This window comes from Cibotium barometz, chromosome 43, assembly GCF_041138505.1.
Source record: "Cibotium barometz isolate CiBa-2024 chromosome 43, ASM4113850v1, whole genome shotgun sequence".
Taxonomy (NCBI): Eukaryota; Viridiplantae; Streptophyta; class Polypodiopsida; order Cyatheales; family Cibotiaceae; genus Cibotium; species Cibotium barometz.
Window position 1 is genome coordinate 42,635,156 of NC_141088.1, and position 16,705 is coordinate 42,651,860.

The 16,705-nt window shown below is 49.9% G+C and overlaps 1 protein-coding gene across 6 annotated transcripts in view; it reads left to right on the plus strand.

Annotated features, from left to right (window-relative positions):
- The window catches only part of LOC147613930 (protein VASCULAR ASSOCIATED DEATH 1, chloroplastic-like), a 120,948-nt gene that overhangs the window by 94,457 nt on the left and 9,786 nt on the right, over positions 1 to 16,705 (plus strand). For 2 of the 6 annotated variants that reach the window (XR_015263283.1, XM_086781931.1), the window contains exons 6-8: positions 15,766 to 15,867; positions 16,019 to 16,107; positions 16,197 to 16,408. Coding sequence is in view for 4 of the 6 variants with exons in the window: in XM_086781931.1 (XP_086638057.1) it covers positions 15,766 to 15,867; positions 16,019 to 16,107; positions 16,197 to 16,408 (403 nt within the window). In the remaining 2 variants the exon portion in view is untranslated. Of the gene's footprint in view, positions 1 to 15,765; positions 15,868 to 16,018; positions 16,108 to 16,193; positions 16,409 to 16,705 lie in introns of all 6 variants that reach the window. The other 4 variants (XR_015263284.1, XM_086781934.1, XM_086781930.1 and 1 more) reach the window with 3 other exon arrangements.

Sequence of the window (16,705 nt, forward strand, 5' to 3'; positions counted from 1 at the left end):
CTCCTGAATGTCATCCCTCATAATCAGCCCCCCTCTGAAATGACTCAGCCTCTCCGCCTGGATCTCCTCCGGGAGACTGCAAAAGGCCTACCAATCTCCAAAACTGTGTGTTGGGCCGCCAATGGTCCCCAGGCTAGAGGAGGCCGAGAACCCAGCATATGACCCTGCTCTGTGCGTACCGCGGGGCTCCAGATGAGCGGCTGTCTGGCCCGCTCTAATCACAAGTGGGAGGTCTCTGAGAAAGCCCGCGTCTCAGCAGCTCCCAAGCTCGCAGGATGCTCAAGGCAAATTTGTCCTCCCATCCTCTATTGAGGCCTGTCCTCCTCATCAGGTGCCCAAGTGCCCCTTGCTGGGGGAGCTCTAGCCTGCAGCGCTGAAATAGAAGCTCCTTCCAAGGCTCAGCGCCTGGAAGCAGCCCCCGAACAATAAGCTTCCCCAACAAGGCTCTACTCTGATCAGCTGGATCTATAATGCCCAAGCCCCCCTGGGCCAGCGGAAGAGTAATAACTACCCAAGCAACCTTAGCCCGGGCCGGTTGACCATCCCGCCCAGACCAAAGAAAGTTCTTGATCAGTCTCTGTACCTGGTTGATGCAAGAGCTCGAGAAGATCCAGCAAGACGTGATGTACCACATAGTCGCTAAAAGCACCTGATTTGTCACCACCACCCTCCCAGCCAAGGATAGCTGAGCTGTACTCCAATATAAAAGCTTCTTCCAAATACTCAGAAGAAGTGGGGCGATCTGCTGCTCAGGTGACAAATCAAGTCCAATCTAGCATCCCAGATACCGTGCTGCTGTGCCAAGAGAAATCCATCTAAAACCCGAGTCTGGGCTCCATGCCGGAGCGGGAGCGCTACTGATCCAAAAAGCCACTGTCTTGCGCCAATTGATCAATGCTCCCGAAGCCACACCAAAAACCTGTAGCGACTGCTCTGCCCTCTGTAGATTGGCCTCCTAGGCATGCAGAAACAATCCCGTGTCATCAGCAAACTCAGAATCGAGCAGGTCCTCACCCCGGACTGGGAGCTGGAGTCCTCTCAAACCAACCTCCTCTGCTATCAGATACATGCTCATAGCCTCTGCAAAGAAGAGAAAAAGGAACGGGACGAGAGGGCATCCCTGACGGACTGATCTGGTCAACTCAAAACTCGGTCCCCGTCCTCTTGCCATCAACACCTGGCTACGAGTTGTGGAATATAGAGCCGCCACTCCTCGAATCCAGTCTGGCTCAAAACCCAGGCGAAGCATAGTGCCCTCTAGGAAACCCCAATCGACTCTATCGTATGCCTTCTCAAAATCGAGAAACACGACCAAGTCCTCACCGAGAAATCTAGCTCGGGCCATCGTCTCCCAGAAGGTGAAAATGTTGTCAAGGATACTGCGCTCCTTGACGAATCCTGTCTGGGTAGCATGAATCTACTCCCCAAGGAAGGGCTAGATCCTCAAACTCAAGGCCTTTGCTAGGACCTTGTAGACATTATTGATTATCGTAATAGGCCTCCAATGCCGAATATCATCTGACACTCCCTCCCCCTTGGGGATAAGAAAGATCAAGCCCTCTGAAAAGCTCTGTGGCATCACCCGTGTCCAAAACATACTGAAAGTCCCTGCGGAGGCCTGGCCCCAAAAGGTCCCAATAGCGCATAAGAAAGGCAGGCGTCAATCCGTCCTCCCCAGGGCAACTATGACGCGGAAGGACCCTCAAAGCCTCAACAAGCTCATCCTCTGAAAGGAGCTCACCCAAAACTGTGCGCATACGATCTGTGACCCTCCTCTGCACATGGGCCCACACAGTCTGTCTGCAAGCATCACGTGCCTCCGTGGCTGGCTCCGTTGAAAGCAGGTCTCTATAGAACTCAGTGGCAATGGCTCTAATCTCGCCGCGCTCAGTGGCTAATGATCCGTCCTGCCTCCTGACCTGGCGTACTCCTGCTCGAGCATGGCGGGGTCCGGTGATCTCAAAAAACTCCCCACTCACTCTATCACCAAGTTGCGTCCACTGAGAGGCCTGGCGATGATAGTAGAACTCATGTCTCTACTCCTTTGCCTCTCTAACCTCCTGGCGTGCCTGGCTCAGCTGGGACGCCACCCACTCACATGCAGGCAGCTGCTCTTGAAGACGCTGGAGCGAAGCAAGGTGACGTCTCAAGCGACGCTCCCGCTCTCGTGTCTCTCCCAGCCGTGTCAAGGCTGTAGCGTGCAAAAAAGAGCTGAGCTTGGTGAGTCCCTGGGCACACTGGCCTGCTGCATCCAGGTCAGAGCTCTGGCTATCATGCCATATCCTCTCAATGTCCTCAGAGGAGACTGGGATCTGTAAGTATCCTCTCTGGGATCCTCAACTGCAAGCTGGTCTCGCGTGTCCTCTCCTCAAGTGTCAAAATAACTGGCTCATGGTCTGAAAAAGAGGTGCCAGCGAGAATGCCAACGGAGCCACCACGCTCCCCGAACCCGTCGCCCACATAGAAGCGACCAATTCGTGATAGATTAGTCCCTCCCTGTTGGCGATCTAACCGAGAAAAACTAAGACTGTCCTGAGAGCGGGAGAAAGCCTCATGCTGCCATGCATCAGTGATCCGCAGTGTCATACAAAATCGCTCCCAAGCTGCAAGCTCTGTGCCGTGCACTGTAACATGACTACCTCCCACCCTATCGGCCGGGTCCTCAAGCATGTTGAAGTCCCCCTCGACACACCAATGTGCGGCCTCGGGCAATGCATCTGTAACAAGGGTCCAGAACTCTGCTCTGGCACTAGCATGGTTGGGCGCATAGACATTGAGCACACCAAAGTGCTCATCGTGCATCCTCAGAATAACATACTGTGCTCTACCAGGCACAATGACCCCGCGATCCACAATGGCCTGCCGCCGCCATACATCCGCAATGACCATACATACTCCTCCCTGCCCACCCAAGGGGCCAAAACCTGCAGACCAAAATGTGTCCCATCTACCAGGCATCACCGAACCATATGTCCGAATCTTGCTCTCACTCAAATGGTGCTCCTGCATCATCAGAATATCAATACTGCCCCCAACCAGGCATCTCTGAAGCCTCAAGAAACCATGATAACGTACATAGTGTGCGCCGCCCAGGCCCTATACATTCCATGAGATGATCCTCATGGATGACCTGCTGAGGTGGAGGCTGTCTCAGCCATACGGCGGGCCTTCGCAAGCGGCTTGGATGGAGAGTAGTCCCCATCCGAGCGGCTACGAATCTGCCCACCCGGTGTGCTGCAAGAGTCTCGGACCAGGCGCCAGTGGCTGTGTCCCATGGCGACTGCCTCCCGCTCAGAGAGAGAAACCTCATGTATGCATACATAGCCAGGGTCTCGTGCTAGGTCTGCCACTATGCGAACCACCAAATGTCGAATCCCGGAGGCATCCGCACTCCTGGTATCAAAGAAATGTGCCAACTCCCAAAGTCGGCCTATCACGTCTGTCATCTCCAGATCGCTCACATGGTGAGAAAACTCAACTGCCTGAGTCTTCAAAATACTAAGAGCGAGATCCAGAGTCCACTCCCGGTCGCTAGTGCCACAGAGAGGGAAGGAGAAAGCCACCGCGGAATCAAGTGCCTCCTCCCCTCGGGCCAGAGGTATCACCACATGAACTCTGATGGGTGCTGGCTCATGGGGGCCCTCCGCTCCAGAAAGGCGTGTGAAGGAGTAGTCGAAAGCCTCTGAGCGCTGTCTAGTGTCGAGACTACTCAGTCGACTGCGGATAGAGGATATCCGTGAAGCACGAATCGGCATGGTAGGTCTCCTCTGCGGTGCTCGAGCAAGGTCGGTGCTCAGTGCCCGCCGGACTGCAGGTGAGCGCCAGGGTATTGCCAGTGCCTCCCGGGGAGCTGAGGCGAGCGGAGGGGGAGGAGAAGGGGGTGGGGAAGGAGCCGCTGAAAAAGCGGGAGCGGGAACGGGAGGGGGCGAAGGTGGAAGGGATGCGGGAGGGGGTGCTGGCATCTCCTGATCCTCAGTCTGCGCTGGGGTCTCCTCTTGGAGGGGAGCAAAGCTGTTCCTCACTGGAGCTGAGGGTGTGACTGCTGCTGCGTCGGTCTCTGGGCATGCTGTCGTGGCTGTCTCCCTCTACGGCGCCCCTGTCCAGGCTGCCAATCCGATGTCTCTGTGGGCTGAGCGGGTGTCCTGGAGGCTGCCTGCCGAGCCACATCTGTGGGCGGGCCATCGGGGGTCTGCTGCTGCGGTGAAGGTCGGGGTCTCCTGCGAGGGCAGGCCTTGGCCAGGTGGCTGACCTGCCTGCATATAAAACACTGGTTCGGGAGTCCCGAAAACTCCACTCTCTGATCGATCCATCCCCCCCCCCATCCTAGGTAACTGAATGACCTTCGGAAGGGAGGAGATGTCAGGAACCAAAACTCTGACCGAAGGCAGGCCAGTTGCTCTAGCCACCACTGAAGCTGCTGTGGGGGTAGTCTCAAGCACCGAGCCCACCAATGATCCTATCCTAGAAAGGAGCGGCAGGTACTCGCGGCGGAGTCTAGGAAAGCAAACTGTGACATGGAATAGGCGCTCTCCCTACTCGGCCGCTGCTGGGTCGAAACCGTGCTGCCAAGGTCTGAAGAAGACCCGAGCGCCCCTGATGTCAAGGGGACTCATGGCTAGGACCTGGGCCATGCTCTGGGCTGTCTCGAACTTAATCTGGTAGTGTCCGCGGCCCAGTAATAACTGAACGTCCAGGATCTTGCCCACATCTGCAAGAAGGCGGGCTTGGAGAAGATCGCGGATCTCTCCTCTACTGGGGCGAGTGCCAACTATACGGCAGATGGTGGAATGTGCCTAGAGGCGTTCCACCTCTGCAGCGAGGCTCGCTTCCTCTTCTGGCGAAAGAGAAAGCCTGATGGGGGTATCCTCAACAAGGGCGGGCAAGGGGGCTGCGGAAGAGTCCCTCTGAGGTGGGGCGGGAGGAACCTCCATCAGAGTCTGAAGCTGAGTCGAGGGCGAAGCGAAAAACGGAGGGTCCTGCAAGAACCGAGCTGCAGAGAAAAGGCGGAGCGGGGAGGGGAAGAGGGGGAAGGGTGGAAGACAGAGGGGGGTGGAGGAAAAAAAAGTAAATAAATAATTTTTTTTTTAAAAGGGGGGGGGGGGGGGGCAGTGGGGAACGAAAGGGGGGGGAGGGGAAAGCGCGAAGGGGGGGGGGGGTGGGGGGGTGGAGAAAAAAGGGGGAGGGGCAGTGGGGAACGAAAGGGGGGGACGGGGAAAGCACGAAAGGGGGGGGGGAGGGCGGGGGCAGGCAGGGGGGGCGGGACGCGGAGGAAGGGGGGGGGAGCGGGGGGCGCGAAGGAGACGGGCAAGCGGGCAAGGGGCAACGGGCGCGAAAGGGAGGGCGGGGGGCGCGAGAAGCACAGGGGCGCAGAGGGGGAGGTGTGAGCAAGTGGGGAGAGGCAATCACGAGGGCGGGGAGGGGGGGTGGGAGCTCGAGCAGGCAGCTCGAGCAGGCAGCTCGAGCGAAAGCTTCAGCGAGCTGTTGTCTTGTGTGGTCTCTCTCTCTCAATCTAGCTATCATGGTTGTGGATGCTATGACTTACGATAGGCTGAATTTTCTTCATGCATTCAACGATTGTTTTGCTGATGCATTGCCAGGTGAATTACCTTCCCAAAGGCCCGAAGATCATCGCATAGATCTTGTGCCAGGTAGTTCTCCACCTAACAAACCCGCATACCGTGTGTGCCGCACAAGAAGAGATCATGAAGCAGGTAAATGAGCTTTTAGAGAAAGGTTTGGTTCAACCTAGTTCATCACCTTATTGCTCTCCTGTGCTTCTTGTTCAAAAGAAAGACGGGTCATTCCGCATGTGTGTGGACTGTAGAGCTTTAAATAACCTTACCATCAAGAATAGATTCCCAATTCCGCGTATTGATGACATTTTGGATAAGCTTGATGGTTCGGCTTGTTTCAGCCGTCTTGATTTGAAGAGTGGTTATCACCAGATACGAGTGGTGCCACAGGATGTCCATAAAACTGCATTCAGGACAGCTTTTGGATTATATGAATTTTTGGTGATGCTCCCTTCGGTCTCACCAATGCTCCTGCCACGTTTAATCGTACGATGGATAGGACATTCCGACCCCATCGCAAATTCACAGGTGTATTCTTTGATGACATCTTGGTTTTCTCCAAGAATGAGCAGGAACACAGAACTCATTTGGTCACAGTGTTCGAAGAGTTGCGGAAGCATAAAATTTTCATTAATGCCAAGAAAAGTGAGTTCTTCCTTTCAGAGATACATTATTTGGGTCACATCGTATCCAAGAATGGAGTAACAATGGATCCTGCAAAGATAGAGACCATTCGGAATTGGCCAGAATTGCAAAACGTACATCAAGTACGTAGTTTTGTGGGATTATGTTCATATTATAGGCGTTTCAGAAGGCATTTTGCTATGATAGCCACCCCTCTACATGATCTCACAAAGAAGAAAACCACTTTCAAATGGACTTCAAAAGAATAGGATGCTTTCTTGCAGCTCAAGCATGCTATCATATGTGGACCCGTATTAATTGTTCCCGACTTGCAAAGATCATTTGTAGTAGAATGTGATGCTTGTGGCGATTGTATAGGGACTGTCCTAAATCAAGAAGGGCATGCAGTTGCATACGAGAGCCGTCGTTTGCATGATGTTGAGCTTCATATGGATATCTATGAGAAAGAGCTCTTGGCTGTAATTCATGCCTTAAAGATATGGAAACATTATCTTCTTGGGGCTGAATTTATAGTCAAGACAGATCGTGAAAGCTTGAGATACTTTCTATCTCAAACAAAGCTTTTGGAGAAGCAGATGAGAATGGCAAACTTTCTTTCCATGTTTCATTTTCAGATTGTGCATACTCCGGGAAAGAAAAATGTGGTGGCCGATGCATTATCCAGGAGGCCTTACGTGGCTGCAGTCTCAGTGGCCTCTCATGGGGACTTATCTGCTATGCGTGATTTGTATCATTTGGATGCTGATTTTTTCCATGTATGGACTGATTTGATGGCTGGTCACTCACATGCCTCTTATGTTATCAACGAGGGTTATCTTATGAAGGATAATTGCCTGTGTGGTGAAGGATTTGCGTCCAAAGGTTATGGAGGAATGCCACGCTCCACCTTATGCTGGTCATAGAGGTATCATGCCCACTACACGCATGATTGAGAGAGATTTCTTTTGGCCAAGCATGCGTAAAGACATTGTGGATTATGTACGTGCATGTATTACTTGCCAAAAGGTGAAATTTGACAGGCAAAAACCGCCAGGTTTGCTTCAGCCATTGCCTATTCCCTCGCAACCTTGGGAAAGTATTACTATGGATTTTATTATGGACTTGCCTAGATCCCAGCATGGGAATGATGCTATTTGGACCATTGTGGACAGGTTTAGCAAGCAAGCTCACTTCTTGCCCGTCAAGAAAACCATTAAAGTTGATCATATGGTAAAGCTTTTTCTTGCTAATATCTTCAAGCATCATGGTATGCCTAAATCCATTGTTGGGGATAGAGATCCTAGGACTACAAGCCTCTTTTGGAGGGCTTTATTTGATAACATGGGTACTAAACTTGAGTTTTCATCAGCTTATCATCCCCAAACGGATGGCCAAAGTGAAGCTGCAAATTCAGCCGTGTTGGATTTGTTGAAGTGTTATGTGGCAGATCAAAAGACTGTATGGGAGAAGTATCTTCCACTTGTTGAGTTTACCTACAACAATACGATCCATGCCTCCACGGGAAAGGCCCCGTTTGAGATTATTTATGGTAGAGTGGTATTGCCACCCATCCTTCGTACAAAGGATGAGATTTTTGCAGCTGATGGATATGTTCGTGACTTGGATGTAGCCTTTGCTCAGGTACGGACAGCCATTGCAAGATCACAACATAAGCATAAAATGGCTGCTGACAAGCATAGACGGGACATGCAAGTCAAAGAAGGTGATTGGGTTTTGCTGAAATTTGATAAGGCCAGGCTTCGGAAGAGGCCAGGACGAGAAGGATCATATCCTAAGCTTTCTTCTCACTATTATGGACCCTTCAAGGTGATTCAAAAGATCAATGAAGTGTCATACAAACTTGCTTTACCTAGTCATTGGAAGATTCACAATGCATTTCATGTGAGTCTTTTTCGGAAATATGTGAAGCCAGACCCTGACGAGCCTGTCACACAATATCCGCCAGAGATTGATGAGCTTGAGGAGATCCTCCAGTCAAAACAGATTGTCTTTCACAAGGAGCGAAAGCTACCTGCAGGAAAGCTTTCCAGGAGATACCTTGTGAAGTTCAAAAATTATTTGCCTATTGATGTAAAGTGGGTAAATGAGGATTATTTTATTGACTACCCACAGTTGTTGTAGGCATATCTTGAGGCTTTTCAGTTGAGGACAACTCTTTAGAAGCCCGGGGGGATGTCACCAATTGGCCGACCATTTGGTCCATCTCCAGATTTGTGTCTCGTTCACTTGAGGCCAGGCCGGTGTCTCATGTGAAGGGGGCTAGTATTTTTGCTTAACATGGACAGGAGCCAGACTGGTGCCACTCGTGTGTTAGCAGGATGGTGTCGTATGGATGGGAGCCAGACTGGTGCCACCCGTGTATGACCTGGACTGTGTTCTATCCATGGGATTGTCACGCCATGGAAGAGCCAGTATTTGTACCGTGTCTAGCCTATGGGAGTGTCACTCCATAGGGAGGCTCGTGCCTAGAACTATGTTTTACCTATGGGACTTTCACTCCATAGAAAGACCGGGATTTATGTTTTCTGTCATGCCATTTTTGTGCGACAGATGTTTTATACTTGTTCCATGAACGGGAGATATGTCCATAATACTATTTGCACATGCATTCATGTTTTGCATGTTTGAAACTGTTTTCGCATGACTTGTATTCTTGTGTTTGCCTGTTTGACGTGCCACTTACTAAGCGGGGACGCCTGCCAGTGAGTCGTGAAGTTCGCTCTGTCTTCTGACGAGTTTTGTTGCGTGTGAACATGTGGTAAGTGTATTGCACTTGTTTGTTTAATAGCTTTCTTTCTAACCTTTAATTTTATAAGGTTGTTAGTTGACATTCATTTAAAAAGTGGGCACCCATTATGGGCACCCACGTGTGGGCCAAGGGTGGGGGTGGGTGCACGGCCACCTACCCACACCCCACCTTGAAGCTGGCCGCCCCCATGCAAGCGTGGGGAGCCGGCCAGCTGTGGTCGTGTGCTCCCCCTCCAACACCTACAAAGAGGCGACCATCCTTTTGCTCACCTACAGACAGACGATTGTGCGCTTCCTCCTCCTTAGGCTGCGCCTCCTCCACCTCCACAGCTGACGGCTGCACAGCAGGCAGCTGTGTTTTCCTCATCAGGTTGCTCCTCTCCAAAGGCGGCTGCTCCCTCTATTCCCCAGGCAGCTGAGCCACCCCACAGGCGGCTGCAGCCAGGCGGCTACTTCACCCCTCAGGCGGCTGTGCTCTACCAGCAGGCTGTGCTCCTATTCAGCTGGCGGCTGCGCCTCCCTCCTCCACCCTTGCAGGCGGCTGCGCATGCTCTCCAGCAGGCTGTGCTCTCTCCTTTGCAGGCGGCCATAGAGCAGGTGGCTGCACAGCCAGGCGGCCTCTGCACCTTCTCCTCTTCAGCTCTGGCGGCTGCGCCTCCTCCTCCTCCCTTGTAGGCGGCTGCCCATTCTCTACAACAGGTGGCTGTCTCCTCTACAACAGGCGGCTGTTTCATCCTTTGCAGGTGGCTGCATCTCCTCCACAAAGGTGGCTACTCCTCGGAGAGTTCCTATTTTTGGCCCGACTCCGATGGAAATTCTGTTCGCGTCATTACATCTCAAACTGAGCAGATACCAAGAGTTGGCAAAGTGCCTATAACAGAATGTCTACCAGTTGGGATATTTTTAGAGATAAAGTTTATGGAAGGACCCATCTCTTAGATTGGGACATGTGGCAAGAAAGTGGACCAAAGTGAGACAAGTGGCTTGACACTTGTTAGAAAGTGGATCAAAGTGAGACAAGTGGCCTCACACTTGTCACTCCAGCTATTGTGTGGCTCTCCACTTGTCATTGTAGCCTTCTCTTGCCATTTTAGCTCATGGGAGGCCCAAATCTATAAATTGGAGTCCTCTCTCTTCATTAATGGAGGCTCTCTTGCTGCACACTAGCCTCTACCACTAATACAGGCTGCCCTAATGATGGATACTCTCTTTCTCTCTCTCTTGAAGGCTGCCCATGAAGAATACCGGTTGTTGGGGACTGTTTTGGAGGCTTCCATCGCGAAGAAATACCGAAGGCAAGGGTATTTAATCATTTATTATGATTTCTAGCCGTTGTACTTGTTGTACCAGCCCTTGTACCTGTTGTACTAGCAATTGTACTGGCTGTATCAGTCCTTGTACTTGTTGTACCTGCTCTACCAGCCATTGTACTTGCTGTACCAGCCACTGTACTTGCTGTACCAACATTTGTACCTTTTGTACCAGCCATTGTGCAGGTTGTACTTGCTATACCAGCCATTGTACTTGCTATACCGGCTGAATGGAGAGTTATACTTGCTGTACCAGCTCTATTGCATGAAGACGCGTGGTTGTTGGGGAAGAATCAGTACCCACACGGAAGTATATGGATTTTATTGAGGCTTTGGGTGCTGCGGGCAAAGGGGTTCGTGTTGCCGTGGGAGTGGAACTACCAGCATCCCCAAATCCTTCTTGGCTTTGTGCATCTTCCTCTGAACCCAACCGTGTTCTCTTTGATGCACACCTCACTAGCCCCAATATCCTTAAGCACATGCCCACAACGCTGTCTTTTCCATTCTTGTAGCTCGGCTTTGATGCTGGCAGGCACAAGTTTGCATGCACCAATGCCTTCCTTGGTTAAACCTATGAAATGGACCTTAACACGGATTATCGACCCTCCTGAAAAAACCTCGCAAAAATCGCATTTCCACTTTTGTGTGCCTGAACCACCATATTTAGATCAGGAGTGACATGGGCCCACATGGCATCCTTAGTGCGAGGCATCTTGACAAAAGTAGGGTTGGATTGGCACCCTAGCATAAAAACCCCCAAATTTTAAAATCTGTGTTTTTTTTACAAAATTGAAGAAAAAAAGCACAAATTAAGACAACCAACCTGAAAGATGGCGGGCATGGAACCTCGGAAGTGCGGGAGGAGCTGATTTGTGCAAGGCAGGAGCTCCTTCAATTAGTTACCAGTCGCCTGTAGACGTTTTTTCGAAAAACATGCTCTCTGGATAGAAAACGTTGAAAATCGTAGGTTTTCCCAGGCAACATGAAAGAAACGCGTTTCATTCCAATGAAACGTTTCGTTTCATTCAGATGGAATGAAACGCGTTTCATTGCAACTATGGTGGTGGCATCATATTTAGCATATGCTTTAGAATATGTAAAGGGGTCTCTCCTATAAAAAGGACCTATGTCTATAATGAATTTATGCTTTCCATTACTCTTGTACTCTCCAATCCCTTTTCCCTTGTGTTGATTATCTTGTTGATTATAATCACTCTCGCTCTTCTCCCTACTGGCTGTGTGTTTGCACTCTAGGCATCTTGCCAACATTTGGTATTAGAGCTTGTGCTGCCTTTGTCTAGTTGCAAGCAGTGGAGCTCCATGCACAGTGCCCATCGTCGCTAGTGCCGCCGCCGCCAACCCGTTGGGTAGCGCTAGTTTCTAGCCAACCCCCACCATTGGCCATATGGGCAGCGCTACTGTAGTGAGTACCACCGCGGTCAACGGGCTGCCTATCTATGCCACCTTGCCTAGCGCTTGCGCTCACTGGCCAAACACGCTTCTCTGCTCCGCCGTCGTGCGCCACTCAGCTAATGGCTACGTCGCCTTAGCTGGCTTTGAGACCAGCTCACCCATTGTCTGAGATCTCTGCCGCTACCTCACCCAAAGCTTCCTCCATAAGTCAGCCTTGTTCTCGGTTCACGCCTCAGCTCTAGCTCAGCCTTGCTGTGCCTTGTGCGTTTGAGGGAAGGAGGGAAGAAGAGGATTAACTCTCACCAACATATTGTTCACAGAGGAATATGCATTTTCAGGCTTTCTTTTCGTACACCTTTTTTGTCAAATTCAAAGCCTCTGTGCGGTATATTTGGGGATTCTTGTTCAGTAGGGGAATTTTTGTAAAGTTGAAGTATCCACAGGTGCTCTTGTACTTGTGCATATCATCTAGGCGCTCTTGTGTTTCTGTGCAACACTCCCGGAGTCGTGTGTTAACTCATTCAAGTGTTAACCTTGTTTTTGGTATACTGCGGCAATCGCACCTTCAATCCCGTCATATCCTGGTGCATTGTGTGCACACTCCGGTAACTCTCTGTTTCTCTTATTTTTCCAAGAGCTTACGTCAAAGGGAGACTTTCTTGTTCCTAGTTCTCTTTCCAGCTTTGGGAAATTTTGTACTAATATGAGGATGTCGCAAAGAGTTGCTTCCAATGATCTTCCGGGTTTGGTGCATTCATGACAATTGAAGATTGGCTTGATGGTCCCAACTACTCATTATGGAGCTTCATGGTGAAGAGTTTGCTAATTGCCAAGGGGCTATGGGAGATTGTCACAGGGCAAGAGCCTCGTCCTGCAACACCAACTCCTGGCCCTTCCTCCACAGCATCAAGGGGGACTGAAACTGTGGCACAAGTTTTGTTAGGCATTTTAGCACCACCTCTTGGACCCACTGAAGATCACAAGTGCTCATTGCTCAAGGTCAATCCTCTCCCTTGAGCTCTCCTCTAAGGCTGAAGCCTCTCTCCCCTCTAGGCTCTCTCAAGCATCTCCCTCTTCCTTAAGACTCTCCCTCTCCCTCTCCCTCTTCCTCAAGTCTCTCCCTCCCTCTCCCTTTCCTCTTCCTCAACTTTCAAGCCTCTACCTCTTTCTCAAGTCTCCCCCTCTTCCTCAAGCCTCTCCCTCTCCCTTCCTCTCCTTTCTCTCCCTCAAGCCTCAAGCCTCTGCCTCTCCCTCCCTCTCCCTCTCTCTCCCTCTTCCTCAAGCCTCTCCCTCCCCATGAGAAGAACGAGGGAAGTTGGGGGCATGGAATTGGACTTGCAACTATTGTGGCAAGGTCTACACTAGTAGTGCCACTAGGCTTCTTGCACATCTCTCCAAGATGGGGGGCCCGGGGGGCAAATTGCACCTTGCAAGATGATCCCTCAAGACATTGCTGATGGCATTGTGAAGAAGTACTCCTTACTTGGTACAGCAAGTGATAGTGGAAGAGTCTTCCCCGCCTTTGCCGCTGCTCAAGACGAAGTCATCATGCCGGCAAAGGATACATCATTGTCATCCTTCTCTCCCTTGACCAACTCCAACCCCTCATCAAAGCGACTTAAGTGAGTTTGAGATTCCAAACGAGGCAAGCCACTCTTGGAGGCACCATTGGAGCGAATGTGATCACTGTCTCTTGGGTCCGAGCAAAGCAACAGAGGCAAATGTGGAGATTGCACGCAACAGTCATTGAGTGCAATCTCGCATTTCGTGTCCTTAAAGCTCCTCAATGGCAAAGGATGGTTAGGGACATTGCCGAAGTAGGACCATGCCATGGCCCTTGGCATGGTATCACCTACAACGACATGCGCACGAAGGCACTTGATGAAGAAAAGGAGAGAATCAACAAGACTTTCGAGCTCGTCCGAGCAAGATGGGTGAAGTTGTTAGCAATCTCTCCTGTCTGTATCATATTACTGAGTAGTAGGGAGTGAGGGCCTTTGTTGTGGGTGTGCCCGCCCGGTGTGAGTACCTCTCCATGTTTCTTTCCATTCCCAGTTTTGTAGGACCGTTTTTTTTTTTGGGGGGGGGGGAGAGGGGGGGGTGTTTTTCTGCTCATGTTCTGGTCGGCTGTAGTTAGTGGCTGGCCAAGAGGGGCCCATTGAGGGGCTGGGCGAGGTCGTGGGCCAGCCGACCAGGCCTATTGCTGGCCGACTTGGCCTGGTTGTAAGCATCTCATGGGGCTGTCGGCCTGTTTTAGGCTCGCCGACCAGGTGCCTTGCCCCCCACACACCATCATACCGGATCTTGTGTATATAGTAGAGTTTATATAGCTTCTCTCTCCTAAAGTTCTGCGTTTTTCTCTCATAGCAGTTTGTCTCATTTCCGTTGTGCATTCCGACATGGTATCACATCCCCAGGTGGCTTGAAGCTTGGAGATAGTGAGAGCTTGAGGTTTTACTGTTTTTTGGTGTTGATTGGAGAATTTTGGGCTGTCGGGATGGGAGAAGCAGGTTGACGGTGGCCATCATTGCTGGACAGCCACCTTGCAAAGCAGTTGCAGCCTCTTCTTCATTTTTTTTTCTAACCCACCCTCCCTTCACAAGACCTTGTGAACCCTTGAGATGGCAGATTTGCTCGAGATGGCTGAGAAGCATGTGAAGCTCCCCACCCTCCCGACATTGCTGGTGGTGGACAGTCGGTCGGGACCAACTATGGCATCTGAAAGGTAATGAGGGAGTCTGCTGCCTGGAGTCTTATGATTTGGCTGATCTCATTGTGGTTGGAGTTCCAAGGCCAGAGTTGGAGGAGGATGAGCTTTCACTTTCTACTAGGAAAGAGCAGGAGGCTTAGGCACAGTTGAGTTGTGGGATCATGTCAATCCCTGTGTGCGTTCTTTCATCTTCCTTAATTGCACACTCCAAGTGATCAATCACATTAAACACATGGCCCTCCTTGTTATGCCACATTTTCCACTATGTGGACTGCTTGTACGCTTAACACACAAATGGAGCAGGTCGTGCCTCTTTGATGCTCGCATTTTTGTGAAGGGAAGTCTTGAGGGTATGGTGTACCGAACGGCGATGTTGGATTGTGGTACCTCTTTGGGATGTCTGGAGGTATCGTGGTGTTGTGCTTTGGTATCCATTGGAGTGTGGCTCTCGGCTGATCAGATGGGTCACAAAGTTGGTTTGGGGTGAGTGTGTTACGTGCCCCCAAGCTGCTTTCGTTGGTGGTTTTTCTTCTTTGTTCTTTTATCTTTGTGTCATGGTATTGTCTCTGTATATTCTTGAGAGATCTCATTCACAAGATAAGTCCCCAACTACATCAACAATAATGGGAAGAATCACAGCATTAGAACTACTAGATTGTATGCTAGAGATGATAGATTGCAAAGCCTTCTCAGGTTACCCTTGGATGATGATCGATTTTGGTAGTCTTTGTGATCTAGAAAAAGTTATCACCCCAGTCAACCATTCTACACCCGAAATCAATTGTAGACTTTCCATCGCTATGATAACTGTTTTGTTTATTGGAGTCAAATTCAAACTAGGGTGGTGGGCAAGCCACTTAGAAATGACATCCTCAGTATTGCCACAGTCAAACAAGACTATGACGAGGTTTTATGAGCATAGGAAAGTGTACTTCCTTTCCACCATAGCTCTGGAGTTGCCCTGAATGGGCTCTTATTGGTGGCAAAGATTGTGAAGAAGGTCAGTACCTCTGCAGTTATTGCCAAGCCTTTGATGGTCTCGCGGCACTGGTTTCACCAAATCTTCCATTTTGCTATGCTGCTGAGCAATTCCTAGCTAAGATAGGGGGTGATAATCGTGTGATGGGATAAATAAAGATCTTGTCGGTGCTTTCCTCCTTGTAGAAGATTGCAGGGCCTGCCTCCATTGCCCACACCACCACGATAAAGTGGTTATTGTGGCAGTCCAGGGTGATGAAGTTTAATCTCATTTTTATTAAATTCTGGCCCAACAAAATAGCTTTACCAAGTCATTCTATCTACTTTATACTTGGAATTTTTTTTTCCCTTAAGCTTCAAGATGAGTGTTTTGCCATGGTGATTGCAGAGCTTTTTTGCCTCTTTCCTCTCCCGAGATGAGGCTTACCGTTTGATAGTGGAAGGGTGGTCTCGTCATAGCAGGAATGCAATATTAGATTCTGACTCGCAGGTAGTCTTTACATTTCATGCTTCTTATACCTTGATCTTGGTTTGAATTGAAAGAGGAGATGGCAAGGGGCCATGGTATTAAACATCTCTCAGTTAGTTCCTGGGCTTGAGGACAACTTCGGAATCAGACAAGTACTTGCTATTTAATGCAGAGTAACCTGTCTCTTCTTACAAGCCATCATGTGCAGGCAGCTCAAGAGCAACATGATGCCTGTTTTTCTGAGTCAAGCTTTAGAAGCAGGTATGTTTCAGAGTTCTGTAAAAATCTTGCCATAGACGCATAAGTTTTGGACATCTTAATATTGAAGGCCTGCATATGTCATGAAGCAGGGATATCATAGAAGTACCTGCTGAACTTAGTGTTGAAGTTGAGGATGCAGCTGAAAATGGTGGGGAAGCCAACGATATAGAAATCACGGAAGTCTTACTGCCTATGGTGGATTCAAGCAGTGCTGTAGAAACTAAAGATGCACAAGTTACTGAAGGTTCTCCTTCTAAGGAGAGCACTTTTTGGGAGGTTGAAGATGAAGTTGCACCCAAAGGTATGACATTGGTAGCTTAACTTGTGCGATTATTAACTTTGATTGGTGACATGTTTGATGCAACGAAGCTGTACTATTTTGAGGAATCTCTTCTTTAATAGTCTCTTGAGTTAGTTTTTATGGTGTGATAGATGGTTGATAACACTAATGGGCTTTCAAGTTGATGGTATACTGTGAGCTCATCTATTATCTGCTTCAGTTTTGGGTGTGGAAAGATCTTGCATCTTCTAATTTTCTTAGCATCACTTGCCCTTGTTGCTTTCCTTGCCATTTTTTATTTGACACACAGGCTTGTTC